Source organism: Porcisia hertigi, chromosome 20, assembly GCF_017918235.1.
Source record: "Porcisia hertigi strain C119 chromosome 20, whole genome shotgun sequence".
Classification (NCBI taxonomy): Eukaryota; Euglenozoa; class Kinetoplastea; order Trypanosomatida; family Trypanosomatidae; genus Porcisia; species Porcisia hertigi.
Window position 1 is genome coordinate 293,458 of NC_090579.1, and position 20,432 is coordinate 313,889.

Below are 20,432 nucleotides of genomic sequence, written 5' to 3' on the forward strand. Positions count from 1 at the left end.
TACAGTCGCACCCTTGTAAAAAAAAAAAATAGGGAATTGCCTCCACTCCGTGAAGAGTTCTTTGCCAAGTGATTCTACTTCTCGTCCTCAAAATCTACTCAGCTCGTCTCACTCATATTATCAGCTCCTTTTTATAGTGTCGTGTGTGTGTGTGTGTGTGTGTGTCTGTCTGTCTGTGTGTGTTTGAGTTCTTTTTTTTAAGCCGACTTTGGTTGACAGTGCGCAGCACTTGACAACTTTGTTGGGTTGATAGGAAGAGAGAGAAGGGGCACACACAGACAATAACAGCACCGTCCCGCCTCCTTTAGGCAAAGATAAACACACAAGGCCAGGGGGAAAAAAATCCCGTGCATACCCGATATTCTTTTACAGACACACTGAACTAACTACACACCGCCCACACAAGTAGTTGGGTTTTTTTTGTTTTGTTTTAAGAGGCTCATCATCATCACCCACACACACACACACACACACTCGCATCACATCAGATCACTCTCCCGCCCCTCTCTGGGCATGCGTGATTGAGATTTTTTTATTTGTCATTTTTTCCTATCACTTCCCTCGGTAATCTTCGATTCTCTACTTTTTTAAATCTTTTTATATGTGTTTATTTGCTATTATTATCCTTCTGTCCTGCAGAATCGTCCCAACTTCCCTGTTTCTCTGCCGAGCACTCTCTGTGTGTGTGCATGTGATTCCCTTTTACCCTTTCCCCTCAGAATATATATTGTCTGTGACGCAACGTGTGCGTATCGATCTCTTGGTGTGAAGTACTCGCAGCAGCAGCAGCAGCAGCAACATATATACACACACACACGATAAAACTGCCCATTTTTTTTTTCAAGGCTTCTGGTTCTTTTCACATCGCACGCGCACTTGTGTAGATTGTGGATCAGTTTTTTTTTTTTGCTCCTCCTCCTCCCCCCCCACCCTCACCCAACCCCCTTCATCCCCTTCACATCTTCCCTACAAAGGTACGCGGTCATACCATCATTTTCATTTTCATTATCGTTCACTTGAACGGGTGTGGGAGAAGGGTGAAGAAAAAAAGGAATAAAACGAACAAAAAAACAAAAAAAACAAACAAAAAAAAAACAAGTATGGGTGCAGTTCCCTCGCGCGAGTGCACCTCGCTGTTCTCGTACTTCCGCGGAACGTACGAGGTGGGAATGATCCCGCTGACCAAGTATTACTTTGGCAAAGACACGGACACCGCCACCACTACTGCAGGCGATGAACCGCCATCGTCGCTCGCAGCACACGCTGACACGCGCAGCCACGTGCGTCAGCAGCTGCGGAAGCAGCTAGTGCTCATGCGACAAGACTCGGCGGCGCTCTACGCCAACGCCCGTGACGTGGAGAACATTCTGAAGAGCCTGTCGCACCAGGACAGGAATGTGGCCTGCTGCAACAGCAACGGCAACGGCGAAGCGCGCGCGACCTTCGCAGAGACGACCAGCCAGGCATCCACAATGTCCCCTGTAAAAACAGCGTCGACGTCAGCGGCACCTGCTGCCACAACAGACGTGAAGCACGACGCCCACCACAGCGTTGGCGCTACTGTGTCGGAAGACAGCACCGCCAAAACCCCCTGTACAGGGGACTTGTTCAGGGGACAGTGCAACGCTCTCTCCCCGGCGCACAAGCAAGACGGCAGCGCCGCAGACCAGCCCCACGCAGCGGAGGCCCTGTTGATGAGGGATTACTGGAATATCATGCCCGACAGCAACTTCACTGAGGAGGACCTGGACCGCTTTCTCGAGATGGTCGACGCTACGCTATTCGATACAAACGACGAGCTGCTCTCCGCCTACCCCATCTCCGACGACACAGTCACGGCATCGGGCACGTGGGACGCGAAGCCTTTTTTGCCCGTGCCGTGCGCCCTCTGCCTCGCCTACCCAGACGGAAAGGAGCGTGACGGTGCCTTTTCACTGGACGGGCGGGTGATCAATGTCATTGGTTACTTCGGACTCATGACACGGGAAATGCAGAACGCCTTCAAGGTGGTGAAGCGGCTTCCTAGCGAGGAGGAAAAAAGACGACAGCAGCAGCAACTGCAGGAAGAACACGAGCACGCGCACGAGTCTGGCAGCGCGCCAAGCCCGCTCACGTTTCTGAACACCGCTATTCTCACATGCGCCGGCGACCGCACACTCGAGCGCGTGCTCGTGTTGGCATCTGTGATGCTCCGCCAACAATTCCATACGATTGGCCGTCGCCAATTGCTCCAGGTAAAGCTGAAGCGCCTTCTGCGTGAGCAAAGTGAGCAGAAGGCCAACTCCGACCCAAAGATGGTGAGTTATCTGCAAGCGCTGTTGGCACTCCCGCCCACAACAACTGACCAGAAGCAGCCCTTCTTCGATCCTCTGCTAGAGGCTCCGCTGCCGAGTATTCCAGTAGGCATTTACAAGCCCACACAGTACATCAACGCGGTCTTGGACGAAGCAGTGCAGCAACCAAACGCGTCGTCTCCAAGCAGCAGTCTTCGCCCTGCACCGAGCGACACAACTGGAGACGAAAATCCCCCGAAAGGCGGGGTAGAGCTCGGTGGGAGCCCCACTGGTGGTTCATCCGCGGCCGACGTGCCTGCTGGCAGCGTGCCTGGCATCGCCCTTCACGTACCAGGGCAAGGCTCCGGGTCAGAGGACACGTTCCCACTGTCGAAAGACGGCGGTGGTGTACCGCTTGGATCTGATACACTGGCGGCATCCCCGCACGATGTGCATCCGCTTCCCCTCACCCAATCCGAGGAAGACGCTATCACTTTTGCGCTATGCCGTCGCATGGAGAAGGTGCGCGTGGTCATTGAAACGGCAAGCAACAACTACTCAGCCCTCAAGTCGCTGACAGAAAATTTTGCGTTTCTCTGCTGTCAAATCGTTTTTGACCCAAGCCTCACGGTGATGGAGCTCATCGACTTGCCAGCTCTGGTCGAGACAGGCTCCTTTAAGCCAGCTGCATCTGCCATGACGGCGGTGTCGACGCTTGACGCCACCGCAGCTGACGAGGCACAAGCTGGCGCGACCATCTCCCAGCCCACAACATCGGACGCAGAGAATCTTTTGAAGGCCGACCGACTCTCGAAGCCGCTCCTCTCGCCGACCTCTGCCATACTCATCAAGCTCGATCCACTGCATGTTTGTCAGGCAACCATGTGGGCGAGCTCCTTTTTCCACTGCCCCAGACTCCTCCCCCACGGCAAGTGGGTGAAGTATAAGCTCAAGGACGAGTGCGAGCAGCTGCGACACGTTCTGCAAAACAAGGATATGCTCATCGCCCATTGGCGTAAAACACACGTCGAACAGGCGGGGCAGTACCTCGGCAAGCACACGGCGCGGTTGCTCGAGCACGTACGCGCTTTACAGGTGGAGATGGAAGAAGCACGCGCGCTACCGGCGGAGTACTGGAGTGATAGACCCGTATACGTCAACCAGGACGGACGCAAGTACTCCCTGTACGAAAGCCGCTACGGCACCATGTTGATTGGTGTCCGCGCCTTTCCAGCTGGCAACAGCTTGTCGATGGCGGCGGCGAGCGCCAAGGAGTTGCGCACTGCTGGCGCCAAAACTGCAGCAAGCAGCTGCCCGATCCCCGTTCCCGCTTGCAATACGACGCCGACAGCGCACGAGGAACCGGCTAACAGCATCCCTGGCATCCTGCACAGTGTCGGCAACGACAGCGGACACGGGCTCGCAAACGCCCCGAGGAGTGTGGGGTCCCAGTCGATAGGCGTGAGCGGCATCCGAAGCGGCCAGACCGTTTTGGGGGGCCCCAACAACAACGATGGCACAAGCCCCATAAACATGAAGAAGGGTAGTAACATCAGCGTACGCCAGGGCCCTAGAGGTGGAAGGAACATCGGTGACAGCGATACTGGTTACCCCGATAGCGGACCCCATGTAAATCACGTGTTGAGCGGCGGCAGCGTCAAGAGCATGTACGCAACAGCTCCCTTTCTGCAACCGCATGCATACCAAAGCAGAAACATCGAAAGCCACGACGCACCGCCGTACATGGACATGAAAAGCAACGGCCCGGGCGGCATGGTGACATACCGCACTTCTCCATTCATGCCAGGCTACCCGGCTAGGGTGGCGAGTGGATACAATAGGCCGCCGCCACAGCAGCCGCAGTGCGTCAACATGATGACCGAGATTTACAACCCCCAGGTGTCTCCATCTGCTCACAACAGCGGCTATCCACGAGTCCAGCAAAGCCCAGCGTATGATATAGCGGCATGGCCGGCGACGCAGTCTAGAGGCGCACAGCTGCCACTGTATCCTGTGTCAAGCCACATGGCCACCGCACGGAAACCCCAGCCCCAGGGCGAGGCTGCCATAGGAGGCCCTCCAGGCTTCGCGTACGCGACGGCGTCATCTATGCCGTGCACACTCGAAATGCCCTTGTATCACGCCAGTTTTTACAACACAAGGCCAGGCCCTGTAAACATTGGCGCATCAGCCTCATTCCCACAACAACGGCAGCCCCCTCCGAGTTACGGCAAAAGCACGGCAGCTCATTCGCTTCCGAGTGATTTCAAACTACACTGGAAGAACTGTGAGGCGTCGCGCCCGTCGGAGCCAGCGGAGGCGTCGTCGTCCACCACGCGTCAGGGCAGCAGCACGTCCGCGACAACTTCTGCAGCTCCGCTGTGCCCGCATGGTTGTATCGGCATGAATCAGGACGACATTGGCGCCTCAGGCACTTTTTTTCCAGCCAATCCGTGCAGCATGTCTGTGACTCGAAGAGGCAGCGATCCGAGCGTCACTCAAGCTGGAGATGTAAACGGTACGACCAAAGTGACGACGGCGGTGCCCACGTCGGCAGTTCTACAGAGCGTGATGCCGTGGTCGCTAAAGGGTACAGCAAGCTGGGGATGCGATGACACCGGGACAGACGACACGACGCAGATCCTGTTGCGTAGCACGGAGCTTCTCGACGCAGACGACGGCGAAGATAAGGTCTCTGCTTCCAGCGATGTTCACAATGCTACCGACTGTCGAATCGCAAGCGACGAGAATGGACTTGGCGGCAGCGGCGCAACGCAGCTGATGGCGCATCAAGACATTCTGCTTGTCAGCGCTGCCAATGGAGTAACACTGCCCCGACCTAAGCCGAACATCGATGTATCCGCTGTGAACGTATTGTTGGGGTCCACATCACAGTCGCAGGAAAGTAACCCCGCGACGTCGTCCGCGTCCATGACGTGGCGCCTGCCTTTCTCATCTATCGCAGAGCCATCCAAGGCCGCCCCCCCAGCGTCACCCTTCCAACCCAGTAGTATCTTTCCCGTATACGTTGTTCAGCTCCCAGCACGCGCAACGGAGCACCACCGACAGCAGCCATCCACAATCTCGACGTCACTGGCGACAACCCCGCTACCGGACAAACCAATCTACTATACAATGCCCAATGGTGTGCCGCTTCTTCTCCAGCCAGCGACGGCGGGAGGCGGAATGGCGATGGCCTACGCAAATGGTCAACCTCTCCCGTCCGACGGCGAAGGCGTGACACCATGCCCAGTGGCGCCTCAACCTCCACAGCTACAGCAGCATCAGCAGCCGCTGATGCACCTCATACAGAGCGGTCAAAGCCTCATGAACATGCCTGACATCGATAGGCTACCAGTGGCACCGTTCTCGGCGCACACTAGTGCCAGCTGGAGCGGCCAGCACCGCCCTCTCCTCAATGGCGGTGTCGACCTTGCAAGTCTTTTCACCAGCAACCACACACCGGTGTACAACAATAGCGACTACGAGAACCCGTTCCAGCACGGTAACGGGTTCTCGTAGAAGTAAGTCGCACATGCACACCCCCCCCCATTCCACACACTCAGCGCTATCCAGTCTTGTTTGTTATGTGCGTTGCTCCCCCCCCCTCCCCCCGCGTTCCCCTCCCAGAGTGTGCTACAGTCTAGATGTATATATATATACACACACAGGCATAGTCATCTTTGTTTTTCTTTAAGGGGGGAGAGTGGTGTATGGTTCCCTCTCTCCCTTTTTTTTTCCAATTGACGTGTATATATATATATATATGTGCATGCATTGTTATATCTTCAAGACGGATATGCGTTGATCGTTGAATCTTTTCTTTCTCCCTATGTCCCCTCCTCTCTCTCCCTCCTCCCCCCTCCCCCCCTCCCCTCTCCCCGCCCCTCTATTCCCCTCTCTGGGCAACTGAGCAATGAAAAATAACTCGCATATTTTTGTGTAGATACATCCCTTTCCCCTCCCCCCCCCCTTACAGGCACACACACATACACACAGGTGTACCGATGAATGGTTCACTACTCGCAGACGAAGAGGGGGAAAAAAAAAAGCGGACATAAAGCGGGTGGACAAGCGGAGAAGAACTGAGGTGGAGACGGTAGTCTGGGAGGCGAGGGAAGTCGATGAGGGCCCGCTCACGCGTACCTCTCGCTGATCCCACCCCCCCCTTTTCCTCTGCTTTTAGGCCGCGTATATCGATGAGCATTTGGCAATGTATATATATATCAAGGTGTGCGTGTGCCTGCTCATTTGGTTTATTCGCCCCCTACTTTCCCCCCCTCCCTCCCTCCTCCCTCCCTCCCTCTCTCCCCCTTCCCCCGCCGTCTCTAGTGATCCGCACTCCTACTGGACAGTTCTTTGTTTTTCTACTGAGGGGGGAGGGGGGTAGTAGGGTGATTGGGCGGACATGCCCCTCGCCTCCCCTCCGTATGCCCCTGACATTTTTTTTAAAGATATTCGCCTTTTCCCCCTATCCCCCGGCCATCCCCCTCTCCCCCCCCCCTTCCGTGATATCGAAGCAGATCCGTAGCACACACACACACACACACGAAATGACATGAAATCGGACCAATGATAAAAGGAGAGAGGCTACACACACACACACATATGTATGTATGTATATATATGTGCACCTGATGGACGCAGCGATAACGGTGTGTCCTAAAAAGTAAATACTGAGGACGAACTATCGGTCTCCCACCGTCACCCTCTTCTTATGCCCCTCCCCCCCCCTTTGAAGTGTTAGCGTCTCTGTGTCCCTCCCATCCTCCATTACATCACCTCCATCTCGTCTCTTACAACTTTTATCTGAGTGTGCTTGTTGGATCCCCTGCCCTTTTTTTTTCCATATAGCCCTCTCGTCTGCGAGTATCCGCTCCATCTGTTCGCAAACACTTCTGGATCTCTCCCCCTCTTCATACAGCAACGGACGCCCATTCTCATATATATATATATATCCTCTGCTAGGTGTGTGTCACGGCGGAGGGGGGGGTTCTTCATCGAAGTAGAATCGCTGCTGCCACCCCGCCCCACCCTACTCAGTGTCCTCTTCTCATGAATCTCTGACCACTTCACGCACTCCCCACTGTGTTGCTTAGGGGGTCACACACACAAACAAAACAAAAGACGCGCACATGTGCGCCTGCTGCTCATCTGCGCACGCGATAGGCGAAGAAAAACACTTCAACACCCAAAACGTAGCGTTTCTGTGAATTGACGTTCTTTTTATTTTTGTCAGGTCACTGTCACCGCACCACCTTGGCCTGCTTGCCTGCCTGCCTCCCCCACCCTCCCTCTCTCCTCTTTAGTTTCTCCTTCACCCCGACTCACCTTACCGTATCTGTGTGTGTGTGTGTGTGTTTGTTACTTTCTCCTCTCGTGCATCGCTCGTGTTTTTTTTTCTCTTCTCCTACGTCACCCGTTGTCGATTGTTTTGTGTGCCTGTGTAGTCTGATTGTCGTCCGCTTCTCGGCTCTCATTCTTTTCGTTTCACCCACCACCACCACCCCCCACCCCCCCCTCCCATTTTTCGCTCGTGTTTTCTTTTTGGGGGGCATTTTTTATTTTTCTCGTCTCGTGAGCGTATGCCTGTGCCTTGGCGACCGAGCGCCCTTTATCGCCCTTGACCTTGCTTGCATCATCTCTCTTCTTCTTCTCGCTCTCTCCCTCTCTTTCCTCCTTCCCCATCAAATATATATTTGTATATCGTTGTATCCCCCCACCCCCACCACCCACCGTTTCTCTTCACTTGCATCCGTAGGAACGTGTTCTGCTCATTTGTGTGTGTGTGGGTGTGTGTGTGTCTGTGTGTGTCTGTGTTTATTCGTAGTGGGCATCCGTAGCTTCGAAAAAAAAACAAAGAAAACGAAGGGAAAGACGGTCTCTGGTCTCATAGACACACGCACACACATCTTTGTATGCACGCTACATCTGTACAGAAGCTTTGTACTCTCATTCGCTTTTCTCGTAGTAATTGCTGTAGACGTCCGCTGCTCCCTTTTTTTTTCTTTTGGAGGTTTACGGGGTGTGTGGACATCTCGATCTTTTCTAGTTAGGCACCATGTCTAACTTTTCTTCGCGTGTGAGTGAGAGTAGCAGCAATGACGATGTCTTCACGCGTCGGGTGGAGTTCCAGCAGCCGCAGGGTGATTCATCGTCGTTATTTGCTGGCGCCCTAGAGCCTGGGTCGACTGCTGTTTGTGATACGGTGATGCCTTTATCGGAGAGCGGGCCTCCTCTCATGGCCTGCGAAACAAAGACAGCGGTGGAAGCTGCGGCCGTGGAAGCTGCCGAACGTAAAGGTGTGCCCCTCTCCGATGGGGATTCGCCAGCGGCATCGGAGACGGCTCCCATCCATCCATCCCCGATAATCGCCTTCGAAGATCCGCAAGTCAAGGGCAGCCCCGACAGGTGGGATACACAGCAACGACAGCGCCACCGTGTGGCAGGTGCTCGACCCCGAGCACGCGGCGACTCACTGGGTAGCGCCACTGAGTCGACGGCAGAGCCGACGCAACAACAAAGATGCCCCCTCTCTGCCTCCGCTTCCGGGTTTCCATTTGCACTCCCGCCTCCAGATTGCTCGCCCAACTCGCCACGACGCGCCTCCAGGCAATCCATAAGTATATTCGACCTCGGGGGGGCCGCGGTGGAGCCAGTCTCGCTCACATTGCCGACACCTACACGCACGGGCGCAGCCGGCCGTGGCGTGAGCGGCTCACACTGCCAACACCCTCGCAGTGCTGTCAGCACTGTCAACACTCGGCTGCTGAGCGACGAGGCATACCTCGATATGTTTCATATCCCCGCTCTTATTGGGCAGCTCTCGCTGTCGCTGATGGCGGCAAAGCCGCTTGACCTGCATGCGTTCACGCGTGACTGGCTGGCAGACCGCCTTGTCAGCGAAGATGACGACGACGACTACGCTCATGAAGGCGCTGACAAGACCAACAGCGTCAGTGACATCCGCAAGCGAAGTAGCCAAGAACCCCCGATAAACGCAGACGCCATGACGCGCTCAACAGAGCTACACAGCGGCTCCAGTTTTGCTTTTCAGGAAAGAGAATGCAGTGCGATGCGTGACATGGCGAGTGGAGGCGGTGCCCAGAGGTTAAGCTCCGTGAAAGCCCCGTGCCGCCAGCGTCGCTCGAAGCGGCATCTGCGCCTACATGTCCGCCGCACCACCTCGAGTATACATCGAACGAGTGAAGACGCAAAAAAAGCGCTGGCAACTTGTGGTGGCGACGACAGCAACGGCGAGGAGAAATCGGATGCGTCAATCGATCGGTCGGCGTCCGTGGTGCACTCGACCCAATTTTCCTCCTCACCGGGCCTCTCACACTTGAGAAAGAGCACCTCTGGCCGGCACAACAGGTCCCAGCACAAGGCTGTCCATCGAGGTGAAGACCGGAATATTCAAGAGACTTTCAAGGCGATCCAACGACGTAGCACACGCCAATTTGACAGTGCTGTGCAATCGTTCGACGAATGCATCGCCTCGATGAGCAGCACAAGCGCCAGCGCCGACAGCGGTTCGTCTGTATGGGGATCGCCCTCGGTGATGGTGGTGGTGCCACGCCGCACAGAAACTGTCGAACATAGACAGTCGCGAGGAACGGTGCAAGAATCGAGTGCGTCGATAGGGGAAGCTGATGATGTGAACGTAACGACGATTCAAACTGCGCGGAGCACCCCTCCTCCCATCCTTGAAGTCCCCTCATCTACTTCAGCGTCTTCGTCACTGTCATCGCCGTCCACCCCCACTGACTCCAAGCCCCCCGGCGGTGGTGGAGTGGAGTTGGCACCCATGAATCTGCGTGTGCGGCAGACAACACCCGCCAGCACCTCGTCCTCTTCCAGTGGTGGCCCTCCGCCGTCGCGTGGCAGGGGGGTACCAACGAGGGTCGCGCTCAGCATCTCAGCGGATAGGCTTCGGATGCCGCGTCAGGCAGCTCATGACAGGCTAGGGGGAAAAAAGAGCTCAGCCAGCTTGCGCACCACCCATGCCGGTGCCACTGACGTTGGAGGTTCGGTAAAGAAGGGTCGCCTGGGCACTCAAAAAAGCCGTGCCAGCAGCAGCAGTCCCGGTGACCGCTACACAAGTGATCGAGGCATCTTCACGAGCCCGGTCCAGAGCGAGGTTACAGCCTTGCCATCAGTGGCAAGCGCATCTACAGTCGTCTCGGGAGTAGGCGGCTTCGGCATCAACGCGGAGGACATCCTCAGCCTCGCTGCGCAGGAGCAGGAGCAGGAGCAGGAAAAGCGTGATGGGGAAACTGGGCTGAGGCCAGCGGAGGCAGAGCGGGAGAACGATGGAGTGTATCAAACCAGCGACGAAGGCTCCGTGTGCTCTGTGATTGCCTCCCCGGTGACCCGATCACCGTCGAAGCGTGATGTAACCCAAGAAGACTTGACGAGCTGCACAGGTAAAGCGACTGAAGTCGAAGAGGCGGACTGTCACGACCACAGCGCTATCACTGGGTTAAGTGAGCCTGCGAAGACTGCAAGCCATGAGAACGTGAAAGACACAGCCCAGGAGGACGCCAACGACGGTGACAACAGCGACCTCAACCTCGCCATGTTCGTTCCCATCCTCGCTGTAGACACGGCGACAAACGAAATAATTGACTACCGCACTTCTGGGGTACCGCCGCCATCACCACCGTTTTTCTCAGCAGCGGGGGGTGGGACTGGTGCACCGTCATCCTCCGCCACCTCGAGTGCGATTGGGGTCGGAGGCGGACACCTTGCCCAGCCCCACATCACCGCTGCCGTCATGCCATCGACGGGCTTTCCTTCGTATGCGACGCGGCCCGTCTCCTCCGCTTTTAATGTCCTACCCACGCCGATGCTCTCCGACTTGGTGGGAGGTGGTGGACTGACGAACACGAGCTTTGCCCGCCGTGGTGTGCCGAACAACAGCTTCAGTCGGCGCTCTGCCAATATCACCAGTGCAGCAGCTCGCTACGCTGACCCGGGAGCTGCCGCGGTGGCGCGGTGCTCGCAACTGCCGGCGCCGCTCATTACGCCTCGCACCCCTCCCGATCTGCCCATGGGTGGCGGTGGCGGAGTGGGCGTCCTCGATGAAAGGCCTCTGGCAATTATGCAGCCGGTGGCCTCCCCGAGGCTGAGTGGGAATCCTTCCACCGGCCTCGCTGGATCGGAGGCTGGCACTCGCACGAGCGACTCCGCTGGTCTCGGTGGAGGAGGCACCTCGGTGTTGGAAAGCATGGCAGCGCAGATTGGGAATGTCACAGATGTCAATACCGCGACACTGCCCGGCTGCGCCAACGGCGAAGGAAACCCGCGACTGCCACTGACAAAAGGCACGGCGGGGTCGGTAACAACATTATCGGTGGCCCCCTCGCCACTCTCTGCTGAGATGAAGCGAGAGTCGGCACGTCGACTAGGCAAACTGCTCGACCAACTGCCTGCCAGCAAGTACGCCGCTGCCATTGTGTTTTTGGAGGGCTTGATGAGCAGCAGCGGTGGTGACAGCGATGTGTCCGGGACGCCAGAGACTGCAGCGATCAGCATGATAACAACCATCAGTGATGCATCGAACTGCAGTCGCGGCCTCTTTAGGATGGCAAAAGGAGCGACCGACGCGGCGCTGGAGGCCCGGGGCCTGTCAGGTGAAGGGCAGTCGCCGCTGGTGGGCCCGCACACTTCAGGGAGGCTGTGGCTGGGCACGTTTGGGCGCGAAACAAGCCCGACGGCCCTGGCACCGAACTTGGCACACCTTGGCAACCGTGGGAGTGGGCCGGGGTCCGCCGTGGCAACGAGCGGCTCTAACGAGAGTGGCGTTGCCCCTTTGGGCGGTGTGAGCCGAGCGCCAGAGGACGGAGGCTCTGACCCCGTCTCCAGAGCCGATTCTGCATCAGTGGAGGCATTGGTGCGGGACGCGTTAAGCCATAGCGTTCTCCAATCACTTTCCCCACACAAGGAGACACCTCGCATCGTGACCTCGCTGTCTGCCTGTGTCGATGCCTCTGCGCGTGGCTCCAGCGACAGCACCAGCGGTGGGGTGAGTGGCGTGTCCCCTCCCTCAGCGCTGGAAGGCCCGGATGAGGAGCGACTCGTGAGGACCGTTGCAGCGACCGCATGTGCGGAACCGCTGCCAGCGGGCTCATCCGCCCCGGTTGCTCCTGGCAACCGCTGTGACGGGCTCACCTCAAACGCTTCTCCGTGTAACCTATCGCAGAACATATTGCCCCTGCCTGGGAAGTCGGCTGACGCTGCTCCGTCGCACGCGCGTCGTCAAGCCTCCTCACCATCACCACCCAGCGGTGATGTCTCCACCCCTGCGGCGGCATCGCAAGCCGAGCACCAGGTGCAAGAGCACTCGGCGCTCAGAAAAGCGACAGAGGAGCCACGCGACAGTGAAACCACCACCATCCGCTTACCGCCATTGAGTGTACTAGCGCCGTCGTCCTCCGCAGATAACTCTGGTCTCGCCCTGAGGGAAATCCCTCTGCAGAGGCAACACGGAACGGTTGTAGCCCCGCCGATTCAACTTGAGGCCAACTCTAAAGCCGATCCTGACAACTCCACAACACCAGGGAGCAGCCCTGCAGGCACAGCCGCTGCCGCTAATGTACGGGAGGCATACGGCAGCAACAAGGACAAGGACAAAGCCGCGTTTGGTGAAGGCCGCAGCTGCAACGTGGCCACCCATCTGAGTCAGCAATCTCAGAACAGAGCCTTGCGGCATGGCCTCCTCCTAGACCCGTCCCCTGCCCCTCTTGCCAAAACTCACGTAACTTCTTTGTATCAAAGCCCCACAGCCGATGCGGGAGACCAAAACACGATCTACCAAGTCCCAACTCCTGCTGCGGCGGCTTCTAAGACTCCGGCTTTGAACATGACAGCTCCCCTGGGTGCGATAAAGGACACACAGCGAAGTCCCAGCAATGGGGACAGAGATGCTTTGACGCCTCTAGAGCTGTGCGGCACAAGCGGTGACGCCGGCAAGAGCCTCGACGTGGATGCCAACGTGACAATGTGCACCCCACAGGGCAGCTCCGATCGGCCGGGTGGCCTGGTAGATGAGACGGCTAACCCAATGATGGCGCACAAGCGGCCAGCGGAGTCTGCGGCTCTGCTCAGCACCACCGAGTCGATCGCCGACTCGAGCACCGACAGCCATTCGCGCGAGCGCCAGGAAGGGTGGCGCCCCCACTCACGCTCTACATGTGAGGCCAGTGCCACCAACGTCCTGGGACACTCGCTGGAGACCTTTGAAGACGCTCACCTCCCTCGCTCAGCCGCTGTGACGGCCACCCGAGAACGACCCTGGCGCAGCCCGGGACTTTGCAGCGGCGCAGCTAAATTCTCGTCTGCAACGCCAAGGGGGAGCAGCGGGGTAGTGGGCTGGGGTGACATCGCGTCAGACTCGCCGTCCCCTCCTCTGCCCCGCCAGCATCCACACAGCGCCGGCGACGAGGTGACGCTCGAGGATGTCGATCTCGGTGCCACATTGAGAAGAGCGGTGGCTCTTGCCGCTGCGGCCGGAACTCATTCTGAGCGAGCCGCGTTTCACAGCCACAGCAAGGACAACTGCGACATGGGCGAACGTGTCAGCAGCAGCGGCATCGTGGCAACGGAGCCTCTCCCTAGCGCGGATGCAATTGAAGGGCAGAGTTATCCTGTTCCAGTGAACAACCGCGTCACGGCTTCGACAAAGACCCCAACTACAGCACCAGTCGCTGCTCTCCACCCGCCGAAAACAACGTCAACGACCCACTCCGCCCTTGACACCTCAAGACCTTTGGAGTCGCCTCTGGTCACGTCGTCCGTCGTGGTCGCCATGAACTCGTTCTTCTCCCGCGAAGACCAGATTGTGCCGGGAGAGCTAGATGTGGTTCGGGAGGTCGTGGCACACTACGACGCCTTCGCCGCCTTGGATGAGACGCAGTTGGAGACTTTGGTGCGCACAATGACGCGTGTGGAGTTGCAGCGCGGTGCCACCGCGGTGTGCGAGGGTGATCAAACGCTGCTGCAGCTGCTGTTCATCGTATCCGGCAAGCTCGCGGTTTCCCGCAAAGGACTTGTCACCCGCACACTGACTCGTGGTCAATTTTACGGTGAAGTGGAGATGTCATACCACGTGAAGCGTAGCCGTGTCACCCTGACAGCCGCAGCGCCCACCGTGGTGTTCTACACTCTGAAAAAAGAAGACTATCAGAAGCTCGTCATTCATGAAAAGGACGCTCGACGGTACATGTTTCTGCAGTACGTCAACGAGTGTGTGCTCTTCAAAGGAATGCCCCCACACGTCAAGATGCGACTGGCTGACTCGTTGCGGGTGTGTCGGCTGCGCAAAGGCACCAAGCTGACGGAGCAAGGTGCACCAGTGCAGTGGATGTACCTGCTCATGTCCGGCACCGTCCGCATGACACACCGGCCTCCATCTAGCTTTGGTGGAGAGACCAGCGATGCACTAGAATCAAAGTACTACGCCGGGTGTGAGGACGATGCGCACCACATGACCGCTATGTCGCATAACTTCTCGAACTGCGTGGGCTCGACAGTGATCAGCGAGGCACTCACGTCCAGCTTCGCGTCTGCCTTACCGGTTGCGACGATCGCCGGAAGCCCCATACCGCCCTCTGGCATCGCTGCCTCCCTGGCACCCTCGTTCCCGCCGTCCATCGACGCCTCCCAGGAGCTGACCCCCACAGTTCTGGCGCAAGTGACAGCGGCGAGCGTGAGCACAGGGGCTCAGCACCCACAACATTTTAAAGATCGTCCTGTTTTCTCGGTTGAGTGTCGCAAACGCTGTCCGTTGTCCACTGTGACGACTTCTTCACATGGCGTCGTAGTCCCCACGCAGCACCTGCCACCGTTGCTCAACACAAAAAGGACGTACGAGAACACACGCAGTGAAAGCGGCGGTGACCACCTCGAAGCGAAGGACCCAGACGACGGGTCACGGCCGTCCCACAGCTCGTGCTCACGCAATCGTCGATTTCCGAACCAGCCGCACAACAGCGCGAGTGACTGGCAGGTCTCACCGCAGCCTCCCTCACCAGCGATCCTGCCGCTGGATATAGGTGGCCATCAGCTCCCGTCATCGCTCTCTGTTCCAGCCCCTCTGCGGCAGTCCATGAGCACTTTGCTCGATCCCAGCATTCACAGCAACGCTTCGAACATTCCCGGCGCCTCCCCGACATCCCCATTAGCCACCCCTACAGGGACATTCAGCAGCAACGGGGTTGCAGTCGTGGTGGATCGGTCAAAGGGCCAGCTGGTCGGCGAAACGGAATTCGTATTCAAGTGCCAAGGCCTGTTTACCGCTGTCGCGACGACACCGGTGCAGGCGGCGCGCATCAGCCGTCTGCACTTCGAGGCGATCATGGCCTGCCCCGTTATGGAGGAGATGAAGCGAAGCATGCTGTTGAACCCCGACTACTACTTTTTCGAGTCCACTGTGCCTGAGAAGTTGAAGGAGGAGATGCGGCGCATGCTGTTTCGACTGAACGTCGGACCGGCGGGACGCCGACACAGACGACTCGCCCAGCAGCAACACTTTTTACGGTCAGCGAGAGGAGTGGATGGCACTATGTCGTGCTCGCACAACGGCGACGGCACATCCCGAGAGAGAGGGTGCAGCAAAGGCGGCCGCTCCCATGGCGGAAGGAATCTGGGGTCTCTACGATGCACTCAGCGCGAGCAGAACTGCACCCCCTTCACAAGCAGCATCGTGGGCGGGACCATCGGCCCTAGCAGCGGTGTAACTGGGACGACCGCCAGCAGTGGCCCTCATCACCCTAGCACGGCGCACCTGGAGCAAACCCCGATGTTGGCGTCCTTGACAACGGGAGGAGTGAACGCCATCGGCCCTGACGCAACAGGCATGGAGTCTTCCGGCATGTGCTGTCCTGCGGCGCCGGGCGTCAATGAAAGCCCCGTCGCAAGCTCGGCATTGACCAAAACTTTTTCCGTCTCGGCCGCGGGCGCGGGAGAGGCGTTGGTGCCTAAAATTCCCTCGCTGACGGTGACAAAAGGCAATACAGATACTGTGAATAGGGGTAAGGGAAGCAGCAGTGATGGTGGTCACCTCCGCTACTTGCGTGCCACAGAGCCCCTCAGCACAGCTTATCGGGGCACGAGCTTCACCAAGCACTCGACCACCACCACAGGGAGTCGTCGGCGACGCATCAGCACACGAGGTGAAATCGTTTTTTCGGGCAGTCGAAATCTCTACCGTTTCAGCGCTGAGGCGATGAGCATGAACGAGAGCATTTTGATTGCTGTCGTCGTGGATGGCACGATCATTCGATGGAACTCCGTGGCGCAGAGGGTCACCGGCTATGCGCCATTTGATGTGATTGGCAAAAACATTTTCGACTTCATCGTCTCCGACGATGGGCGACAACACATGCGCGACACACTCGCCTTCGCTGCGCGCTTCGCAGGAAAGTGGGAGCACTACTGTATGCATGGGCTGCAGGAGCAGCGCGTCTTTCCGTTCCGCCAAAACACGGGACTTTACCAAGTTGGGCTGGCGCTTTCGGTGATCCCGTCGAACTGCTCAAAAACGGCAGAGGTGCTCCTGTTGATTGGCCGGGAGGGAAAGTATCGGGCGGCCAGCACGTACGCAGCGGACGTGGCCAAGTGGCTAGAGGGGTCGCTCAAGCCGCAGCTGCGCATGTTCCAGCGCCGCATGGGGCAGATCGAGTCGCGTGGTTGGCAGGTGACGACTGAAGACGTTTTGCAGGTGCGCGGCAACCTCGACGCGTGTATGTCGATGGTGGAGCAATTCACGAAATTCTCAATGCTCAACGTGGAGGTGGTCAGCCAGTCGTGGCGCCCGGTGCGAATACCAGCGCTGCTGCGCCGCTTCGCAGTGGAGGCAATGGAGTTTGCCCGGCAACAGAGGCATGAGTACTACTGCAATATTGACTTGGTGGAGCCTAAGAGAGAGGTGTTCCTGGACGCACCGCAGGTGCTCGCTATTTTACGGATTTTGTTGGGCGACGCGCTTCGGTGCCCCAACGTAGATGACGACGGCAACCCCATCGTCACTCATGCAGAGCTTCGCGTCAGTGTAGTAGTGCCGCAGGGCACGAATCCGGTGCCCCGGAACATCAAGAGCCCTACCGGTCCGCTCCTCCCGTTGTCCTCGCCGCTGATAACGGCGCCAGAGGACCGCAGCAGCGGCGCCGCAGCGGAGGGACTGCGTAATGTGGTGTGGTCAGAGGCCGCGGTGGCCAAGCCCAGCGATCTGCCGACGTACATGCCTGACTCCGCTGTAGAAGCATACACGGACACTACCCCCCTTGCCCATGCGGATGTTGGCATACCGCCTGGGACAATCGCCACGGCGCATCCCCCGCCCGACGGCCCCACAGTGCAGGCGGCGAACGCGCAAAAGCCTAATCCACCCAGAGGAAGTGAAATTGCCCGGCCCTATCACAGTCACGACTCGCCGCCCGTAACCCTCGTGAGCGATGGAAACCTTGGCAACGGGGGCCACACACAAGGCGGGCCGGACGGCTCAACAACTCCTGTCGCAGCAGCACCTCCACCTGGTTTTACGGCATCAACTGGAACAGGGATGCGTGGCCTCACCAGCGCACCCACCTCAAGTGCCCTCACAGCGACCCTGCGGCGTATTCGCTTTGAGCTTCGCGACGACGGACCAACCATTCCCGGCCTCCGAGACCCCAAAACTGTGGCAAGTGAGCGCACCACCGGCGAGGCGGTGTCAGAAGGCGCACCTGTCGATGCTGCGGGAGTGGCAACACCCCACAAGGAGCCCTCACCGATCTCATCTTCACACACAAGCGAGCCCGCCTTCGGTGAGTGTGTCGCAGGAGGAGGAGAGCACGACAACGGCCTTGACGCCAACAAAAAGTCCTTCACTTTTTCGTCAGCCGCCAGCACGCATCGAGGCGCAGACTTGGAGCGGGTGGAGAAGATACTGACCAACCTTGGTGGGGTTGTGTACGGCTTCACCCGGCCGGAAGCTCACGGTAACGTGGTGCGGATCGAACTGCCGCTGCTTGCCGTGCCAGGCTCCACCGACGACGGGCGGGATGACGAGAACGGCGGTGGTTGTGCTGGAGGCGGCGCAGCTGCGCCGCTGTCTGGCGCCACGCGCACCCTCACGGTCATTGTCGCCGACAACAACCGCCTGCATCAGCAGCAACTGTGCCGCGTGCTGTGGGCGCGGCAACACGCGGTCGTCCCCGTCACGAACTTTCGCGACTTGGGGCGCAAGCTGGAGATGAACACGGCTGATATTCTGCTCATTGACCCACTCCACATTGATGTGGTCTCAGAGGACTACGAGTCTCTGTTAGGCGATGACCCCTTCGACGACATTCGCATTCTGTCCGCCCGACTGGCACTGGTGGTCATGGCCTCGGACTTCAGCGACTGGCGCGTCCAGAAACTCCTCGACCGCCACGCCGTGGTGGAGCTGCCCAAGGTTGGATCCGGCGCCCTCGTCCACATTGCAATGCAGGAGGCTGAGCAGCTGGTCATGGAAATGCGGGACGAGGAAGAGCGGCTTGAGCTGATCCGTCGCACCTTCACGAATAGCTCGACGGAGCGCCACAAAGTCGGCAAACGCATCGGGAAGGGCGCCTTCGGAGACGTATTCGAAGTGGAGGACACGCTGACAGGCGGCAAGATGGCAATGAAGCGCATGCGTTTGCACGACGGACTCCTGGCGGATGAGGTGGCGCACGAAATATTAGCCATGTCGATGTTGAAGCACGAGAACATCATTCAGTACTTCTACTGCGAAAAGGAGAGCGACACAATGTTGCGCCTCTACATGGAGCTGGCCCCTGGTGGCACGCTGCGTGACAAAATTCGGGAGCTGCCAGGGGTGCCGCTACCCTTTGCGGAGATCGTACACCACCTCTCGTGCATCTGCCACGGCCTCGCGTACGTGCACGAGCAGCGCTACGTGCACGGCGATCTCAAAACGGCCAACCTCCTGCTTGGCACTCGAAACCGCACAAAGATTGGCGACTTCGGTACTGTGAAGCGTTTAGGTCCCTACGAGTCGCTCTACACGATGGTGGGGACACCGCAGTATATGGCCCCCGAGGTGCTCACCGCCGACGCAGAGCAGCGGCTCGGCTACGACTTCAAAGCCGACATCTGGTCACTGGGTTGCATTGTGTTGGAAATGGCCACTGGCAGTCCACCGTTCGCGCACGTGGAGTCTGCGCAGGGGATGGGAATCATCAAGTACCTCACAGAGCTCACGGACACCCCTGACCTGTCACCACTCTTCTCCGGCAATCCGCTTGTTTATGAGTTCGTGAAGAGCTGTCTCGACGTGGACCCGCAGAACCGCCCGACGGCGCAAGAGCTGCTTCACTTTGATATCCTGGAAGGCGCGGTGGCAAGCCAGCGAGCAGAACGGCTGGTGCGTCGCGCGGAGACGCTCTATAAGCTGAATAAGTATGCTGCGGTGCGCGCCGACGGTGGTGGGGGTGGTAGCCGGGGTGGCGCTGTGCGGCCCCGAAACCCCAACGGCTCGGAGGACAGTGAAGAGGAAGTGGAGGGTGACGACGACGGTGGTGACGACGACGACCACCACAGCAGCGTCTACGGCAGCGGCCTCCTTTTCTCGAACAGTGACAGCACCGCCTTTGAGGAGGACCTCGACGATGACGGCGATTACGTCGTAAATGATGACGATGACGCAGTGGGTGAGCGCGACGGCAGTGAGTTGGAGAAACAGGACAACTATATGTAGAGATGTCCTCCGCAACAACGAAAATATTTTCAAAAGACCCAGCAGGAGTCTGTGCCCCTCCCCTTCTTCCTTCCCCGACCTTTGTATCAGAAGAGGCAACGTGATAGAGGAAAGCAACCGAAACAATCAAGAGGCATGTGTGTGTGTGTGTGTGTGTGTTTTGGGGGGCAACAAGGGAGGAGGTAGGGGGGGGGATGCGTCACGCTCGAGCAAGGGCGGCAGAGATCGAGAACAGAGAAACGGGCACAGCGGTAATATGGGGACTGGCGAACCACAAAGTGTGCACCCACGCCTGTGTTTGCGCAGAAAATAAGACCGCCCCCCTCCCCCGACCCCCTGCCCTTGTGACTTGCCAGCTCCCTCACTCTTCCCACTACACGCTGGCTTGACGATGTGCTTTTTACACACACACACATACACCTCCCAACACGGAC

The 20,432-nt window shown here is 58.2% G+C and overlaps 2 protein-coding genes across 2 annotated transcripts; both read left to right on the forward strand.

Annotated features, from left to right (window-relative positions):
* Positions 1-1,100: 1,100 nt before the first annotated feature.
* JKF63_05943 (uncharacterized protein) lies at positions 1,101-5,795 on the forward strand (the record flags this gene model as incomplete). The annotated part of the gene is made up of 1 exon (XM_067901896.1): positions 1,101-5,795. The coding sequence occupies one exon, from the start codon at positions 1,101-1,103 to the stop codon at positions 5,793-5,795; it is 4,695 nt and encodes a 1,564-aa protein (XP_067757602.1).
* A 4,414-nt stretch (positions 5,796-10,209) lies between these two features.
* JKF63_05944 (uncharacterized protein) lies at positions 10,210-19,998 on the forward strand (the record flags this gene model as incomplete). The annotated part of the gene is made up of 1 exon (XM_067901897.1): positions 10,210-19,998. One exon carries the CDS (start codon positions 10,210-10,212, stop codon positions 19,996-19,998), a length of 9,789 nt encoding a protein of 3,262 aa, XP_067757603.1.
* Between the last annotated feature and the right edge of the window lie 434 nt (positions 19,999-20,432).